We start from the raw sequence: 15,955 nt of genomic DNA on the forward strand, positions 1-15,955 counted from the left end.
TCCTGTTCCCCATTCTCATGAGCTCCTGCTGTCACTCCATTTCCTTTGGTTCCCCCTGGCACCCCATTCTCATGAGCACCCGCTGTCACACAATTCCCTTGGGCTCCTCCTGTCACCCCATTCCTGTGGGTATGCGCTGTGACCCCATTTCCTTGGGAACCTGCTATCACCCCATTCCTCCAGGCCCCCACTGTCACCCCATGCCCTTTGGTTTCCACTGTCACCCAATTCCCTCGGGCTCCTCGTGTCACTCTATTCCTGTGGGCACCCGCTGTCACCTCATTCCCATGGGCACCTCTTGTCACCCCATTCTCGTGAGCACCTGTTGTCACCCCATTTCCTTTTGGTTTCAGTTCACAGTGGATGCCAGACTGAATACTTTGTTTCAAAGGCTACAACTGGTTAGCACTCTTCGGTAGCTTTAATCGAAGGCTAAGGAGATGTTCGCTGGGACATCAGCCATGGGCTCAGCAAGCCGGGGTCTCTGGACGGGAACCCCAAACTCAGTGGGACTGCTTAGCACCGGGCAGCGACGGGGTCCCGTTAACACCGCAGACCCTGTGGGCTCATTTATTCCAGCTGAATTAATCCACCTCTGCAGAGCACCTTCCCCTCATCCACTCGCATGGGGCCCCCTGTGGCACCCTTCTCCCACCAGGGCCCAGAGCCTCCCCCTCCTGCCAGGGGTCATGCCCTGGCTTGCTGCCGGGCCCAGGAGCACTAGGCACTAGTCGTGGAGTCTCTGGTGGCGGACGAGCGCCGAACTCTGGCTGAAGCCGGCACCACACTCGTGGCAGGTGAAGGGCCGCTCCCCAGTGTGGACGTGCTGGTGCCGGAGCAGCGCGGAGCTGACGGCGAAGCAGCGCCCGCACTCAGCGCAGCGGAAGGGAGCCTCCCCGGAGTGCCTGCGGCGGTGCTGGCGGAGAGTGGCGTGGGCGGCGAAGGTGGCCCCGCAGTCCCGGCAGGGGAAGGGGCGCTGGCCGGCGTGCAGGCGCTGGTGATGCTGCAGGGTGGCGGCCCGAGTGAAGCCCTTGCCGCAGTCGGAGCACTCGAAGGGGCGCTCGCCTGTGTGCAGCCGGCGGTGCTGGATCAGCGCGGTGGCCTGGGCGAAGCGCTCCCGGCACTGCCCGCAGCGGAAGGGGCGCTCGCCAGTATGGGTGCGGCAGTGGGCCGCCAGGTGGGCGTTGCGGGCGAAGGCGGCCCCACAGTCCTGGCAGGCGAAGGGGCGCTCGCCGGTGTGGGAGCGCTGGTGGCGCAGCAGGTTGGAGCTCTGGCTGAAGCCCCGGCCGCACTCGGCACAGCGGAAGGGGCGCTCCCCGGTGTGGGACTGGCGGTGCCGGGCCAGGTCGGCTTTGGTGCTGAAGCGCCGGTCACAGTCGCCGCAGCAGAAGGGGCGCTCACCGGTGTGGGTGCGGCGGTGCTGCACCAGGTTGGCGTTCTGGGTGAAGCACTTGCCGCACTCGGCACAGGCAAAGGGGCGCTCACCGGTGTGCGTCCGCTCGTGCTTCACCAGGCGGGCGCTCACGGTGAAGCCGCGGCCGCATTCAGCACACACGTAGCGCTGCTGAGATCCTCGGGGCTGGGGGATGGGCTTGGCGGGGGTCTCTGGCTGCTGCCCAGCACCACTTCTCCTTTCTGACCGGCGCAGGCTCCCGACCCGCTCTGAGCGCCGGCAAATATTCAGCTGGGCTCCTTTGGGTGCCCCGTCCACCTGGGCAGACCCCTCCTCACTCACCTGGTCATCTGCTGAGACACAGATAAGAACATAAGAACTTCTGTACCGGATCAGACCAAAGGTCCATCTAGCCCAGTATCTGTCTACCGACAGTGGCCAATGCCAGGTGCCCCAGAGGGAGTGAACCCAACCGGCAATGATCAAGTGATCTCTCTCCTGCCATCCATCGCCATCCTCTGATGAACAGAGGCTAGGGACACCATTCTTTACCCTTCCTGGCTAATAGCCATTTATGGACTTAGCCACCATGAATTTATCCAGTTCCCTTTTAAACATTGTTATAGTCCCAGCCTTCACAACCTCCTCAGGTAAGGAGTTCCACAAGTTGACTGTGAATAGCTCCCTGCACTGGGGCAAAGGGACCCTGCGGGTGGGGGTGCATGTCACTAATAAACCCCTGTTTGTAGGGCTGGGAACCAGGGTCTCACCCCAAACCTGCCCCAGGGGAGGGCAGAGGAGCCAGTTCTGCCCCATATCCTGGCTGAGCCCCAGAGACAACACAGAGAAGTGGGGGTTCCCCTAGGCTAGTGGGGCTGTATCACAGGCCAGGTGAATACAGATGGGTCATGCTGGGAGCTTTGCAGCAGCTTTGGGGCCATTCTGTGCCAGAGCTGCGTTAACCCCTTCCTCACCTGGGCTCATACCAAGTGGCATCTCCTCTTCCTCACGGCCCTGGGAATCCGGAACCCGCAGCTCCTCCCCACGCTCCATCTGGGAGTTGAGGGCAGCCTGGGACAGGGGAAGGAGATGGGAGAAGTCAGGTCTAAACTGGATCCTCATGGTCCCGGCCGCATTTCCAAGCCCCAGTGTCTCTAGACCCAACGGTTCTAGATTCTGCGTCTCTGGTAAAAGGCTGCCACCATATTGCTCCGCAGCCCCCAGCTCCCCCCAGTGAGGGAGCCTCTCGGATCGTCCTTGGCCGCCTGAGACAGGGCCCCTCTTCCCAGCCAGCAGCCTCTGTGCCACACATTCACAAAGAGAAGGGACTCACCATGCTGCTCCCCGATGCGCCACGAAGGCAGGCCATGCTACAGAGGCTCGGAGATGCCTGTCAAGAAACAACAGTGTCAGAGCCTGGGGAATCTCCAGGTGAGTAGCATCCAGGGCTGCAGGGACACTGGCAGCTGAGCCCCTGGGGACTGTCCCAGGCTGGGAAATGAAGCTGCCCAGCCCCAGGGAGTTAAGGCCAGCCCAAACCTCCCCTTTCTGCTCCACGTGCCAGGCCGGATGAGCTGGTCCCATGGCCCCATCTGGCCTCACTCTCGACCAGAGGTTGCTTTGGTTTTACCCTAGGGTATTTCATAACAATGTTACTTTTTCCTTCAGCTTTTGGACTGGGGCCGGGGGGACCTGGCCCGTGGGAGCCCCCAGACGGTGCATGAGGGGTACATCCCACACACCTGAACGGGGCCTCTAGGAAGGCAGCCAGGCTGCATTGGGGGACTCCAAGCCCGCTGCTCTCCCAGGCAGTCAGTTCTGAGGTTATCATCTCATGGCACTTGGGCACCACCCTGGAGCCAGTTAACCCAGAGGCATCTGCCCATCCTCTCTCTCAGTCCTGTGGGGCCGCGACCCGGGGCTCTTCCATCCAGGAAGCCAGGCAGCCTGGGCGAGTGGGGTCCTGCTGGGGCGGGGAGGGGGAAGGAGACAGGCGCCTCCCTTGGCACCACTCCTGGCCCTGGGGAGAGCCAGGCCCTGGGGGGCAGGGAGGCTGTGCCCAGGCGGGATCCGGGGAGGCCCCACTGCTGGGGGGGAGGGGAGACAGAGGGCAGTGCCCAGCCCCCAGCCCCTCTCTGCCAGCAGAGGCTGCAGCCACCCCCCAGCCTGGTGCAGGGAGCCCGGCCCCGATCCCGGGCCCCGCCCCCCGCAGCTCCCCCAGTTACCGGGGCCCCCGGGCTGGGGCTGCATCCCTGGCGCTCGCCCCGCGGGGCCCCGGGCGCAGCCGGCTCGGTGCGCGCTGGGCGGGGCGGGACGTGGGGCACCGAGCGCCGCAGCTGCGCTCCGGAGCCAGCCCCCTCTGGCGGCGCCTGCTCCTGGCGGGGTCCGCCCGCGGGGACCGGCTCTGCTGCCGGCCAGGCCCGGCCCATGGCTGCCCCCTGCCCAGCCCCCCCGAGAGGGTCTGGCTCGGCTGTGTCGCAATCTGGCTCTATTCGGGGTCCTATCCATGGGGGACTGGGGCGTGTGGGCGGCTGCTGCCTGAACCCCGAGACTGAGATCTCTCCCCCATTGTGCCAGTTGCTGGAGACGCTGACCAAAATCTCGGGCCCCCATGACACCAGGTGCTGCGTGGCCCCTCCCCAGATCTTGGTGGGGGAGATGATCCAGCTCAATAATTGCTGGTGCTGAATGAAAACAGGAGTTTTGTCAGGCTTTGCCGCACCCCCATGCCTCCATGATCAGATGCCCCAGCTGGTTATGAGCAGGGTTTGGTGCTAGGTTTCCAAGCACGGGGTGCTGCATGTCCAGGGCCGGCTCCAGGCACCAGCATAGCAAGCAGGTGCTTGGTGCGGCCAACAGCAAGGTGGGGCACGGACGGCTCTTTGGCGGCAATTCGGCAGCGTGTCCCTCAGTCCCTCTCGGAGCGAAGGATTTGCTGCCAAAGAATGATGTGGCAGCGGTAGAGCTGCTGCCAATTGCAGCTTTTATTTTATTTTATATTATTTTGCTGTTTGGGGCGGCAAAAATGCTGGAGTGGGCCCTGTGTGTGTCTGAGTTAATGCTGACTCCCACTTGTTGAATGACAGTGAGGAGTTGGAATTATTTACTCACAGGTTCCATCAGAGAGTAGTACTGTACAGCACTGCACAGCTAACCACCCTGTGACGGCAGATCCAGAGCTGGTAGGGCTCCTTCACTGCACCTGGAGGGATGCCTGGTTTCATTCCCCAGCCCAGTTCCAACACCAGTGTCATAAAGACCCTCTTTGCCAGTGCCAAAGGAACCATACATTGTGATGTCGTAGCGATACATGCTCATCTTACCTGGTTTATGGGTGAAGGCAGGATTATTTACAGCCAAGAGGACTAATAATTTTTCAAGATAATAATGTTCACTGGCTCTTTCTTCCCCCATAATCAGTCTTCCCTGTTGATTCCCTAATAGAAAACATCTGCTGGAACAATCCTCCTTTATCAATTTCCCAGGTTTATATATGCTTATGTAAGCAGTATCGATATCTATGTGAAGGAGGATAGTTCCTCGGACTAGCTGGAGTTTTATAGACACAGGGAAGCCACAGATTGTTAGCTATGGCCTAACACACAGAATTCCTGAATAGGAATCCACTCAATGTGCAGTGGCAGGCAAAACAGTGAACAGAGTTTTGGGAAGCATTAGGAAAGGGATCGATAAGACAGAAAATATCATATTGCCTCTGTATAAATCCAGGGTATGCCCACATCTTGAATACTGTGAGCAGATGTTGTCGCCACATCTCAAAAAAGATATATTGGAATTGGAAAAGGTTCAGAAAAGGGCAACAAAAATGATGAGGGGTATGGAACAGCTTCCATAAGAGGAGAGATTAATAAGACTGGGACTTTTCAGCTTGGAAAAGAGATGACTAAGGGGGGATATGATTGAGGTCTATAAGATCATGACTGGTGTGGAGAAAGGAAATAAGGAAGTGTTATTTACTCCTTCTCATAACAGAGGAACTAGGGGTCATCCAAGGAAATTAATAGGAAAGAGGTTTAAAACAAATCAAAGGAAGTATTTGTTCACACAACGCACAGTCAGTCTGTGGAACTCTTTGCCAGAGGATGTTGTGAAGGCCAAGACTATAACAGGGTTCAAAAAAGAATTAGATACATTCATAGAGGATAGGTCTATCAATGACTATTAGCCAGGATAGGCAGGGATGGTTCACATTTTGGACCAGATCTTGTGCTCCACTTTCCGTCTGAAGCACCTGGCATTGGCCACTGTTGGAAGACAGGATACTGGGTTAGATGGACCTTCGGTCTGACCAAGGATGGCCATTCTTATTGATCAAGGTTACTTATTGGTCAAGGACCAGTGTTCTGGGCCCTAGAATTCACATATACTCTTTGTTAATATTCTAGCGATTCTAAATAATAATTAATATATAGATGAATCAAATATACAGAACGAAAAGGACTAAAAGAGTGAATATTTACTAACAGGTGACAGATATTAACAATATATAGCTAGAGGGGTGTACAGGGTTAGATAGAACAAAGAGTGTAGGGGGATGGATTTATAGATAGAGGGAGGATGTATGGGGATAGGGTCAAAGAGGTTTGCTGTGGCAGCTGGTCTCAGTGTGATGTCAGCCCTCGGGCTCTCACAGGGTTCTGGGGGAGTCAGAGGCCTAGTCTCCAGTGAAATCAGAGGCTGGAGCCCCTCCCTCTGCACTGCCCACTCCAGTGGAGTTTCACAGCCAGCCCCAGCTCCCAGAGTCCTGGGATTGTGTCTCTCCTCACAAGCACAGATCAGGGCTATAGGGGGAAGCGACAATGTGCCACAGACAGGCACAGACTTCCAGCTCAGACCCCTGACAGCAAACCTCCTCACATGTGACCTTACAATGAGCTGGTGTTTGGGGGCTGGGGCTTGCCCAGGTTGCCTTTCCAGCTCCCTGTGCCCTGCCTCGCCGCAAGAGAGCCATCTGCCCTCTCCCCCTGGCGGGGCCGCAGCCCCCCGCACTGGGAGCAGCGCATGCTGGGAGAGGTAGTTCTGAGCAGCATGGGCAGGACAGCAGCCAAGCGGCATGCTGGGACTTGCTTCCCGGACGTGTCGCAGGGCATGGTGGGAGATTCCCTTGGGTACAGGGCCTGCTGGGAGTTGAATCTCTCACTGAGCATGATGCATACTGGGAGATTCCGCTGGGACACGGGGCGTGCCCGGAGATTCACCGCCCACTTGGGCCAGGGCATGCCGGGAGATGCGTCTCTACCGGCAGTGATGCACCTGGGAGAGGCCTCTTGGGCATGGTGCATGCTGGGAGATGTAGTCCTGAGATGCTCATCGCTAACGCAGGCAGAGTTTGAACCAGGTGCAGAAGCAGTATCTGTTCAGGTGCCCCTCTTGTGGGATCCCCATGCAGCAGCCACCCCACCCCTGCTCAGGGCAGCGAGGTGCCCAGCATGGCTCCTGCCTTCCCTGCCCCCTCCCAAGCCCTGGGGCTGGGCATGTCTGTGATACCCTGACCTGAGGTGCTGCGGACACCAAAACACACTAGCAATAACGCACACCTGTACACTAGCAATAATACACGCTCCACAACTGGACTCTGGGCTCTTTCTGAGCGGTTTGGCATGGAAAGCTAGCATTGCAGGGTATCAACTAAGCACACATGCAGGATGTGCACACAGACCAAACTCTGAGCATCCGTGGACAAGCTCCATAAAATGTGGTAGTCTCTAGTGAGGTTCTGCGGGGATCATGCCAGCCCTGGTGCAACTCACCATGATCTCCAGTGGCGTGGAAATCAGTATAAATTCACCACTGAGAAAATCAGCAGAGAACCCAAATATCAGCATGGAGAGGATACAGAGCCATCTGGACTGCTTGGGAAAATAGCCTAATTCAAACAAAAGGCATTTTATTTCAGCCCAGCGAAATGTGACACATCTAGGCCCAAAAAACCCGGCAAGCCCTACCGACTGGGGGCCAGAGTCCTGGACAGCAGCGCCCTGGAAAGGCCTGAGGGGGCACAAACCCAAGAAACTTGCCCTGAGCTCCCAGAGTGATGCTGTGGCAGAAAGGCTAAGGGGAGGTGCGGATGTCTACACGGGGCAGTGAGTAGGAACGTCTGTATAGCTCACTGGGTTGACATGGATACTGGAGCATGGGGCCGCCCCGCTCTGGTGGCCACATTGTACAGGGACGCGGAGGGCGCAGAGCAGAGCCACACCAATAACTGGAGCGGCCTGGAGACCAGCCTGCCGGGGAGAGGCGGGCACAGCTCACTCCGCTCAGCCCATCCCCAAGCAGCCAGAGCGGAGACTCGCTCGCAGTGTCCAAGGCCCAGCCCAGGGCAGAATCCCCCGGAGCGGAGAACGCCAGAGGAGCCGGTGCCTGGCAGCGGAAACCGGACCGAGCCAAAGCAGAACTAAGGCACCAGGTCCCGCAGCGCCGGCGAGAGCCCCCAATGGGCAGGGCGGGGGGAGGATCCGCCGCCGCTCGCAGCCCGGCCAGGAGCAGGCGCCGCCAGAGGGGGCTGGCTCCGGAGCGCAGCTGCGGCGCTCGGTGCCCCACGTCCCGCCCCGCCCAGCGCCCACCGAGCCGGCTGCGCCCGGGGCCCCGCGGGGCGAGCGCTGGGGACGCGGCATCAGCGCAGGAGTCCCGGTAACTGGGGGAGCTGCGGGGGCGGGGCCCCTGTGCCCGGGGAGGGGCGGGTCCCGGGGAGCCGTGGGGGCCCATCTGCCCGCGGGGTGGCCGGGGCTCGGGGCTGCCTAGGGAGCGATGGTGCGTGTGTGCGCGTGGGGTGAGGGGTGTGGGCGTGAGAAATCCCGGCCCAGCCACAGAGGAAGTGCGCGTGCCCGACGGTGCAATGATGTGTCTTGATTTCCCCGGAGTGAGGGGTGGGGGTGGGTCTCCCCGCACAGTTGTGGGGTGGGGATGCTGCAGGGAATGGTGGCCCAGGACGGGCCCGTTTTCTCCTCCTTCACTGGCCTCTGCTCTTGTTCTTTCCTTTGAAGCAGCAGGCGCTGCCCAGCGTCGCAGCCCCGATACCAGGCTAGATGGGCCCCTGCTCTCACTGGGCCTGGCAGGTCCTGAGCAGCAGCTTGTGCATCCCCCAGGTGACCCCATGTGTGTAGCTGGCTTGGGGGTGGGCTTTCCAGGGTTGTGGGGGTCTGTTCCCATGGGCGGGGCAGTGAATATGCTGTGTGTGGGGAATCTGCAGAAGTGCCCGTCTCTCTGTATGGGAGCAGGGGTGGAGGAGATGTGGGGGGCTGGAGGAAGTGGTGACCAAACAGAGCAGAATGGGGGAGAGCAGCCAGGACTGAGTGTGGGAGTCTTGTTTCAGAGCCTGGACGCGCAGGGAGGTGGCGGGGGGCATCTACCAGGCAGAGCTGACCCTGTACGGAGACCCAGTGCGGGAAGACATGCGGGAGCCGAAGTTCACAGCTGCTGTGGGTGAGAAGCCCATTCCTCTCCTTTGGCAGGAGCTTTGTGGGCTCTGGAGGGCAGGGGTCAGTGTCAGAGCCAGGGGAGGCTGGAGACCGGCCCCGCTAGGTGCCTAGATGCTCGAGAGAGATTGTTCTGTTGCCCCTCGTGCCCGGTGGAAGGAGATTCTGAGACGGTGACATGGTAAAAACGTGCACCTAGGGCTTGTGTTCACCTGGAGCTGGGCTGGAGCAGAACTGCACCTCACTCCGAATTTACAGGCCCTGGCACTGCTGCATGCTGTAGTTCTGGCTGGATCACCCCAGCGGAGCTTTCTGTCACCTCGAGAGAGGAACCGGACTGGCTCTTGGATACTCAGCTGCTGTGGTGCTGGCAGCGGTGTAAAACTCTTAAGCCAGCCAGACTGCTTTGTGGGGTAGCTATCCTTGTTCCCACCCTGAATTCGTCTCTCCGCCTTCCAGCCTTGGCCCTTCCTTCTGCCCTTTCCTGCTAGAGCAAAGAGCTGCCAGAAATCTCCTTGTGGCTGTGCTCGGCTGCCCAGCGCAGTGCTCTGTAGCCCCAGCGAACCATCCTGGTCAGACAGTTCTCAAGCTGCACTGGGAAACTAGGTAAGATGTTTGTCCCGCTGCTCCAGCCCCCCCTTACCCTCCTCTGGTGGTTAGAAACCTCTTCTTCCAGCTTGCATTTACTCCTGGCCATTTATCCCCGTTTGTTTTTGTGCCAATGCTGTCCCTTAGTATCAGGAGCCCTTCTTCCTCCCTGGTGGTTTGGGTGCCAGCTGCTTGCTTTACCAGTTGGGAGTTGAGATTTCCTTCCAGAATCCCTGGTAAAGGTCCTCAGCAGCATTGTGCCAGGAACAGATCCCTCCTTGCATGAGGGTTCCCCCATTGGCTGCTGTTCTCTGAGATCTACTCGGCTGTGTCCAAGATGTTGGTATTGCAGACGTGAGGAGGATTCGCAGAGCGGCCGAAGGGGCTGGGATGTGCCTGTCTCCCGGTTGGTATAACAACAAGAACTGAGGGCCAGATTCTAAAGAGATCTGGGCACCTGAGAAGTAGATAAAAGCACCCACTAGGCCCCTGTTGGCTTTTTAGGTGTCCAAACAGCTGTCAGTCTAGCCTGGGTGTCTGAATCCCATGAGCTGCAGTGAATCAGGACCTGCAGCCCTTTGCATTTCTCTCAGTGCTGGCATTCCAAGAGTTACTGGTGACTACGACTCCCAGAGTGAGTGTCCCTATCCATTAGGCTGCTCTGACGCTGCCCCTTTCCACCCCCTGAGGTTCCCGTTCTCTCTGGCACAGGGACGGATTAATCTCTGGATTTACTCTCTGTCCCAGCAGGCGACGGAGCCATGAGTGAGAGCGAGGAGGGGGCTCCCCACCTGGACAGGATCAGGCCAGAGAGCGAGGAGGGGATTCCCCAGAAAGATGGAGCCATGAGTGAGAGTGAGGAGAGGGCTCCCTGCCTGGATGGAATCGGGACGGAGAGCCAGGAGGGGGCTGGGACAGTGGAGCCACAGGGGAACGCTTGCTGGAGCCAGAAGCAGACTGAGGGACAGTGGGGCATCAGCCGCTTCGAGGTGAGACCAACAATCTGTGCCGAGTGCGGAGAGAGCTTTGAGGATGGTGTGGCTCTGCTGACCCACCAGGGGATGCCCTGCAGAGGTGCGGTAGCGAAGCCGTTTGGCTGTTCCGGCTGTGGGCGGCGGTTCAGCCGCAGCTCCAACCTGCTGCGCCACCAGCGGGTACACACAGGTGAGCGCCCCTTCACCTGTGCTGACTGCGGCCGGTGCTTCAGCCAGAGTGCTCACCTGGCCAAGCACCGGCGCCTCCATGGCACCGCGGGGCTCCCCACCCCGCCAGCGGAGCGCAGCTACAGCCGCAGCCCTGAGTTCCTGCGGTTCCAGCGGGCCCACGCCGGGCAGCGCCCCTTTGCCTGTCCTGACTGCGGCAAGCGATTCAGCGCTGGCTCCTCCCTGGTGCAGCACCAGCGCATCCACACGGACGAGCGTCCTTTTCCCTGCCCCGACTGTGGCAAGCGCTTCCTGCGGGCCCCGGACCTGGCGCTGCACCAACGCATCCACACGGGCGAGCGCCCCTTCCCCTGCCCTGACTGCGGCCGGCGCTTCATCCGTGGCCCCGACCTGGCACTGCACCGGCGCACCCACACCGGGGAGCGCCCCTACCAGTGCGGCCAGTGTGGGCGCCGGTTCAGCCGCGGGCCCGGCCTCCTGCTCCACCAGCGCACGCACACCGGGGAGCGCCCCTACCAGTGCACCCAGTGCGGCCGCCACTTTAGCCGCAGGTCCAACCTGGGCCGCCACCTAGCCACCCATAGCATGCTGCGGGGGAACCCCACCCCAGGGGGAGAGCCCAGTGCAGAGACTCTCAGGCAGCAGGGAATTGCTGTGGAGGGGGAGGAGTCCCAAGGGCTAAAGGGGCGGAGCTCAGAGGCTGTGACTCAGCAGGGAATCCCTGTGGAGTGGGAGGAGTCCCAAGGGCTAAAGGGGTGGAGCTCAGAGGCTGTGACTCAGCAGGGAATCCCTGTGGAGGGGGTGGAGTCCCAAGGGCTAAAGGGGCGGAGCTCAGAGGCTGTGACTCAGCAGGGAATCCCTGTGGAGGGGGTGGAGTCCCAAGGGCTAAAAGGGCGGAGCTCAGGGGCTGTGACCCAGCAGGGAATCCCTGTGGAGGGGGAGGAGTCCCAAGGGTTGAAGGGGCGGAGCTCAGAGGCTGTGACCCAGCAGGGAATCCCTGTGGAGGGGGAGGAGTCCCAAGGGCTGAAGGGGTGGAGCCCAGGCTCCCTGGTGGCTCCCCTGGGGAAGCGCCACGGCTGCCCAGACTGTGGGAAGGGCTTTGCCCAGCGCTCACACCTGCTGGTTCACCGGCGGGTGCACACCGGGGAGCGCCCCTTTCCTTGCCCGGAGTGCGGCAAGCGCTTCAGGCAGAGCTCGGTGTTGGCCCGACACCGGCGCACCCACACGGGCGAGCGCCCCTTCGCCTGCGGGGACTGTGGCCGGCGCTTTGCGGAGAGTGCGGTGCTGCTCCGGCACCGGGCTGTGCACTCCGGCGAGCGCCCCTACTGTTGCATGGACTGTGGCCGGGGCTTCAGCCTTCGTGCTAACCTCCTCCAGCACCGGCGGCTCCATGCCCGGCATCCCCACGTCTGCACTGACTGCGGTAAGGCCTTCAGTGAGGCCGCAGCCCTGGCTGCCCACCAGGGCACCCGGCATGGGGCCGGCAAACCCTTCGCCTGCACCGGCTGCGGCAAGCACTTTGGTCGCAGCTCCACGCTGGCTCGGCACTGGCGCATCCACGCTGAACGGCCCCACGAATGCTCCTGCTGTGGCCGCAGATTTGGGGAGAGTGCTGAGCTGGCGCAGCACCTGCGGGTGCACAGCGAGACCCCCTATGAGTGTGCCCGATGCGGGGAGCGCTTTGCCCAGAGCCACGCGCTGATCACACACCAGGCCATCCATGCCGAGCCAAGCCACGGACAGCGCCACACTGCCCATGCCAACCCGTCCCCCCTCGCCAAGCATGGGGACAACGTCCTGCCCAAGTCTGCAGCTGTGTCCCACCAGACTCCACACTGGATAGGAGCCAGGACAGAGCCCCGGACTCCTGGCTCCCAGCGCCCCCCCCCAACCCATTAGACCTCATGCCCCTCCTAGAGCCAGGGATAGAACCTAGGACTTCTGGCTCCCAGCCCCCCCTGCTCTGACCACTAGGCCAGGAGTGGGCAAACTACAGCCTGGTGGCCGCATCTGGCCCTTCAGGTGTTTTAATCCAGCCCTCGAACTCCAGCCAGGGAGTGGAGTCGGGGGTTTGCCCTGCTCTGTGTGTGCTGTGTCTCCACGCAGCTCCCTGAAGCAGCCAATGTCTCCCATCCAGCTACTACATGTAGGGGCAGCCAGGGGCTCTGCATGCTGCCCCTGCCCCAAGTGCCGCCCCTGCAGCTCCCATTGTCTGGGAACAGAGGCCAATGGGAGCTGCAGGGACGGTGCAGTGTATAGAGCCACCTGCCACGTCTCCATGTAGGAGCCATAGAGGGGACTTGCCGCTGCTTTCAGGAGCTGCTTGAGGTAAGCGCTACCTGGACCCTGCACCCCTCATATGCTCCAACCCCTCAGTCCCAGCACCCTCCCGTACCCCCAACCCTTCATACCCAGCCCTACCCTAGAGCCTGTGCCCCCCACCCCAACCCCCTGCCCCAGCGTGGAGCCCCCTCCCAGACCCTGAACTCCACATTGCTGGCCCCTCCCCAGAGCCTGCACCCTCACGCGCTCCTGCACCCCAACCCCCAATTTTGTGAGCATTCATGGCCTGCCATACAATTTCCATACACAGAGGTGGCCACTGGGCCAAAAAGTTTGCCCACCCCTGCACTAGACCCCACTCCCTTCCCAGAGCCCAGGAGTCCTGGCTCCCAATCCCCCCTGCTCTAACCCACTAGACCCCACCCCCCTCCCCGAGCCTGGGATAGAACCCAGGGGTCCTGGTTCCTAGCCCCCCCACTCTAACCCGCTAGACCACACACCCATCCCCAAGCCAGGGATAGAACCCAGGTGTCCTGGCTCCCAGTCCCCCCATTTCTAACCCACTAGACCCCAAACCTCTCCTAGAGCCTGGGATAGAACCCAGGCATCCTGGCTTCCAATCCCCCCTGCTATAACCACCTTGGAGCCAGGTTGAGGGCATCTTTCTCCCTGCAGGTGCTGTGGAGCTCCAGCCTTTTTGGCCGTAAGGGGGGTGGGCAGCCAGCTCCATCTGAGTGGGGTCCGTGGGGAACGGTACCTTCCAAAGGCGCATGTCATGTGATACAGAGGCTGTTGGAGACACTAAATGAAGCAGGTCTATGTCACGAACCTTGTCTCTGACTGATCGTTGGGCATCAGGATTCCTGGGTTCTCTCCCTGGCTCGAGGAGGGGCTGGGGGCTAGTGGGTTAGAGCAGGGGCAGTTTGGGAGCCAGGACTCCTGGGTTCTGCTCTCGGAGGGGTAGGGCTGGTGATGGGGCTGTGCAGGGCCGGCTTTAGGAAGTGCGGGGCCCAATTCGAACAGTTTCGACGGGGCCCCGACAGGGATGACTAAAAAAAAAAAAACCCAAACCAAAACAACAACAAAACAAACCTGTAAAAAAACATGTGGGGCTTGTATTCACCGGGCGGTGCTCTGAGTCTTTGGCGGCAGGTCCTTCACTCGCTCCAGATCTTTGGCGGCACTGAAGGACTCACCACCGAAGTGCCGCCGAAGACTCAGAGCAAGTGAAGGACCCGCCACCGAAGTGCCGCTGGAGACCCGACACGCCGCCAGGTGAGTAAAAATTAAAAAGGCACCTCTAGCCAGGGAAGGGATTCTCACTGGGTGCGGGGCCCTCTTAGGTGTGGGGCCCAATTCGGGGAAATTGGTGGAATTGGCGTAAAACCAGCCCTGGGGCTGTGGGGCTGGGAGTCAGGCCTCCTGGTTGCTGTGTGTCTAGACTGTGTGGGAGGCACATGGGCTAAACTATGTGGATATAGAAATAGCGCCCTACAAGACTGAACACACGGTGAGTGGCACTGGGTGATGTGCTGCTATATCCCTGGGACACCCTCCCCCACTCTCACTTTGGACAAATTGCTGCCCTGCTCCCTGCCTCAGTTTCCCAACCTGTAGCAGGGGGATAATGCTCTCGCCCCTGCTTGGTAAAGGCACGTGAGCACTAGGGCGTGTGCCCACGGGGATAGTGTAACTCTCTTGCCACTCACTTTCACCACTCTCCCCCAGAGGGGCAGCGGGTGCCACGTCCAGCCAGGCTCGGTGCTGTGGTTTGCTCCCCAGGTCTGGGCAAACCCCCCCTGGTAAAATCCCGTAACTTGGAGAAAAGCCGGGGCCTTTATAGCTTGGGGATCCCTTGGTCAATAGACCCTAAATTGGGGTCCCAGCCCACCCCCCCCCCATGAGGCACCCAAATCTGAGTAACGGTGCAGAGTTTAGGGCACTGGGAACAGTCAAGCTGGGCTTCGCCGGGCTGGGGGGAGCTGCTGTCCACAATACAGGACGCTACCAGCTATTAGCGGAGCCTGCAGCCCCTGCACTCAGGGGAAGGGGCTCTCGAAGCAGCTTTGGCTGTGACTGCCTGGGTGCCAGCGCCCCCCCTGCACCCACTGCCTAGCAGGTGCCCATTGCCAGCTGGGCGCTAACTAGCCAAGTGCCCAGGGCAGAGTTGCTTGCAGAGCCGGGACCTCCCCGGCGTCGCCCCGTGCGGCTCTCTGCCCAGCGGAACGGAGACGGCGTTGCTCGTGCCAGCGTGGCAGCTTCACGCTGCGTACTTGGGCGCACAACCTGGCCCAGTGTCGTCGTACCAGCCCAGCAATGCTGACCCGGACGCCAGCCCAGCTATAGAAAGCTTCTGAGATAAGAGCCCGCCGATAACATGCTCACTCTTCCTGGAATACGCCAGCTGGGAGTTCTCCCCATGCACTGGGGCTTTGGCACGTTGCAGCCACCCAAGGCCGTGGCAGCAGCAGCGAAATCTGCGTGGCATAAATACCTCCCCCTGTTCAGTGCCTAGTCCCCAGCCAGTGAGAGCCTGGCTGGCAGCGGCAAGCTCCGGACTTCTACTATGCTGAGAGGCGCACGGATTGTAGGCTGGACTTTGTTGGGGGGAGAGAGACCCCCTAGGAGTAACAACGGCCTGGCCCCAGCAGAGACCTGGCCGCTGCATGGCATGGGGAGAGTATGTGGAGCAGCCAGCTCTCCCGTTAGCGTGTGCTGGGGTTTGTTACTGATTTACCATGTGGCTGCTGGATACCCCCAGCAATCTGAGCCAGTCAGTCATTTCGCTAATTGCAGGGTGACTTGTTACCTGCTCACAGGTCTGTATCTGCTCCACTCCCCCAGTGGAACAAACCTACTGCTGAGCTCTCGGCCCAGACCTGGCCTTTGTCATTTCCCTGTGACCAGCATCTCCCCCACTCCCACCCCTTGGGCTCTACTTCTTGTTCAATGTCCATCAGCGCGTCATTAGTGTTGGCCCAAGTATGCAAATCAGTTCCCAGTATCAGCCCCACAAGGGCAGCGAGGAACCCACCTTTACTGGGCCCGTCAGCCAGCTGGGCTGAGCTGTGCAGTCTGCTCACATGGGA

At 60.4% G+C, this 15,955-nt stretch overlaps 2 protein-coding genes across 10 annotated transcripts; one reads left to right on the forward strand and one right to left on the reverse strand.

Moving 5' to 3' along the window:
- Window positions 1-402: 402 nt before the first annotated feature.
- LOC115635219 (zinc finger protein 497-like) lies at window positions 403-8,122 on the reverse strand. Its single transcript, XM_030533596.1, has 5 exons — window positions 7,670-8,122; window positions 3,619-4,077; window positions 2,727-2,783; window positions 2,368-2,464; window positions 403-1,746 (listed from the first exon to the last, which is right to left on the reverse strand). Exons 1-5 carry the CDS (start codon window positions 8,120-8,122, stop codon window positions 728-730), a joined length of 2,085 nt encoding a protein of 694 aa, XP_030389456.1. The 3' UTR covers window positions 403-727.
- On the forward strand, window positions 7,977-12,564 carry LOC115634960 (zinc finger protein 2 homolog). Of its 9 annotated transcripts, XM_030533073.1 has the most exons (5): window positions 7,996-8,047; window positions 8,404-8,502; window positions 8,730-8,839; window positions 9,292-9,438; window positions 10,171-12,564. In XM_030533073.1, the coding sequence occupies exon 5, from the start codon at window positions 10,182-10,184 to the stop codon at window positions 12,480-12,482; it is 2,301 nt and encodes a 766-aa protein (XP_030388933.1). In that variant the 5' UTR covers window positions 7,996-8,047; window positions 8,404-8,502; window positions 8,730-8,839; window positions 9,292-9,438; window positions 10,171-10,181; the 3' UTR covers window positions 12,483-12,564. The 9 variants fall into 9 exon arrangements, with proteins under 9 accessions (XP_030388934.1, XP_030388933.1, XP_030388936.1 ...); XM_030533074.1 differs by lacking the exon at window positions 8,404-8,502 and having other exon boundaries at window positions 7,977-8,047; XM_030533076.1 differs by lacking the exon at window positions 7,996-8,047 and having other exon boundaries at window positions 8,202-8,502; window positions 10,168-12,564.
- The last annotated feature ends 3,391 nt before the right edge of the window (window positions 12,565-15,955 follow it).

This window comes from Gopherus evgoodei, chromosome 14 (assembly GCF_007399415.2).
Source record: "Gopherus evgoodei ecotype Sinaloan lineage chromosome 14, rGopEvg1_v1.p, whole genome shotgun sequence".
Taxonomy (NCBI): Eukaryota; Metazoa; Chordata; order Testudines; family Testudinidae; genus Gopherus; species Gopherus evgoodei.

Excerpts from the sequence above, each read along its gene's own strand:
- LOC115635219 (XM_030533596.1), bottom strand. The coding sequence starts at position 8,122 with ATGGGCCCCCACGGCTCCCCGGGACCCGCCCCTCCCCGGGCACAGGGG. Across the intron at positions 2,784-3,618 it reads GCCCCAGCCCGGGGGCCCCG|GCATCTCCGAGCCTCTGTAG; the intron begins GTAACTGGGGGA and ends GTTTCTTGACAG. Across the intron at positions 1,747-2,367 it reads GCCACTTGGTATGAGCCCAG|CAGATGACCAGGTGAGTGAG; the intron begins GTGAGGAAGGGG and ends TCTGTGTCTCAG.
- LOC115634960 (XM_030533069.1), top strand. The coding sequence starts at position 9,967 with ATGAGCTGCAGTGAATCAGGACCTGCAGCCCTTTGCATTTCTCTCAGT. Across the intron at positions 10,055-10,170 it reads TGGTGACTACGACTCCCAGA|GCGACGGAGCCATGAGTGAG; the intron begins GTGAGTGTCCCT and ends CTGTCCCAGCAG.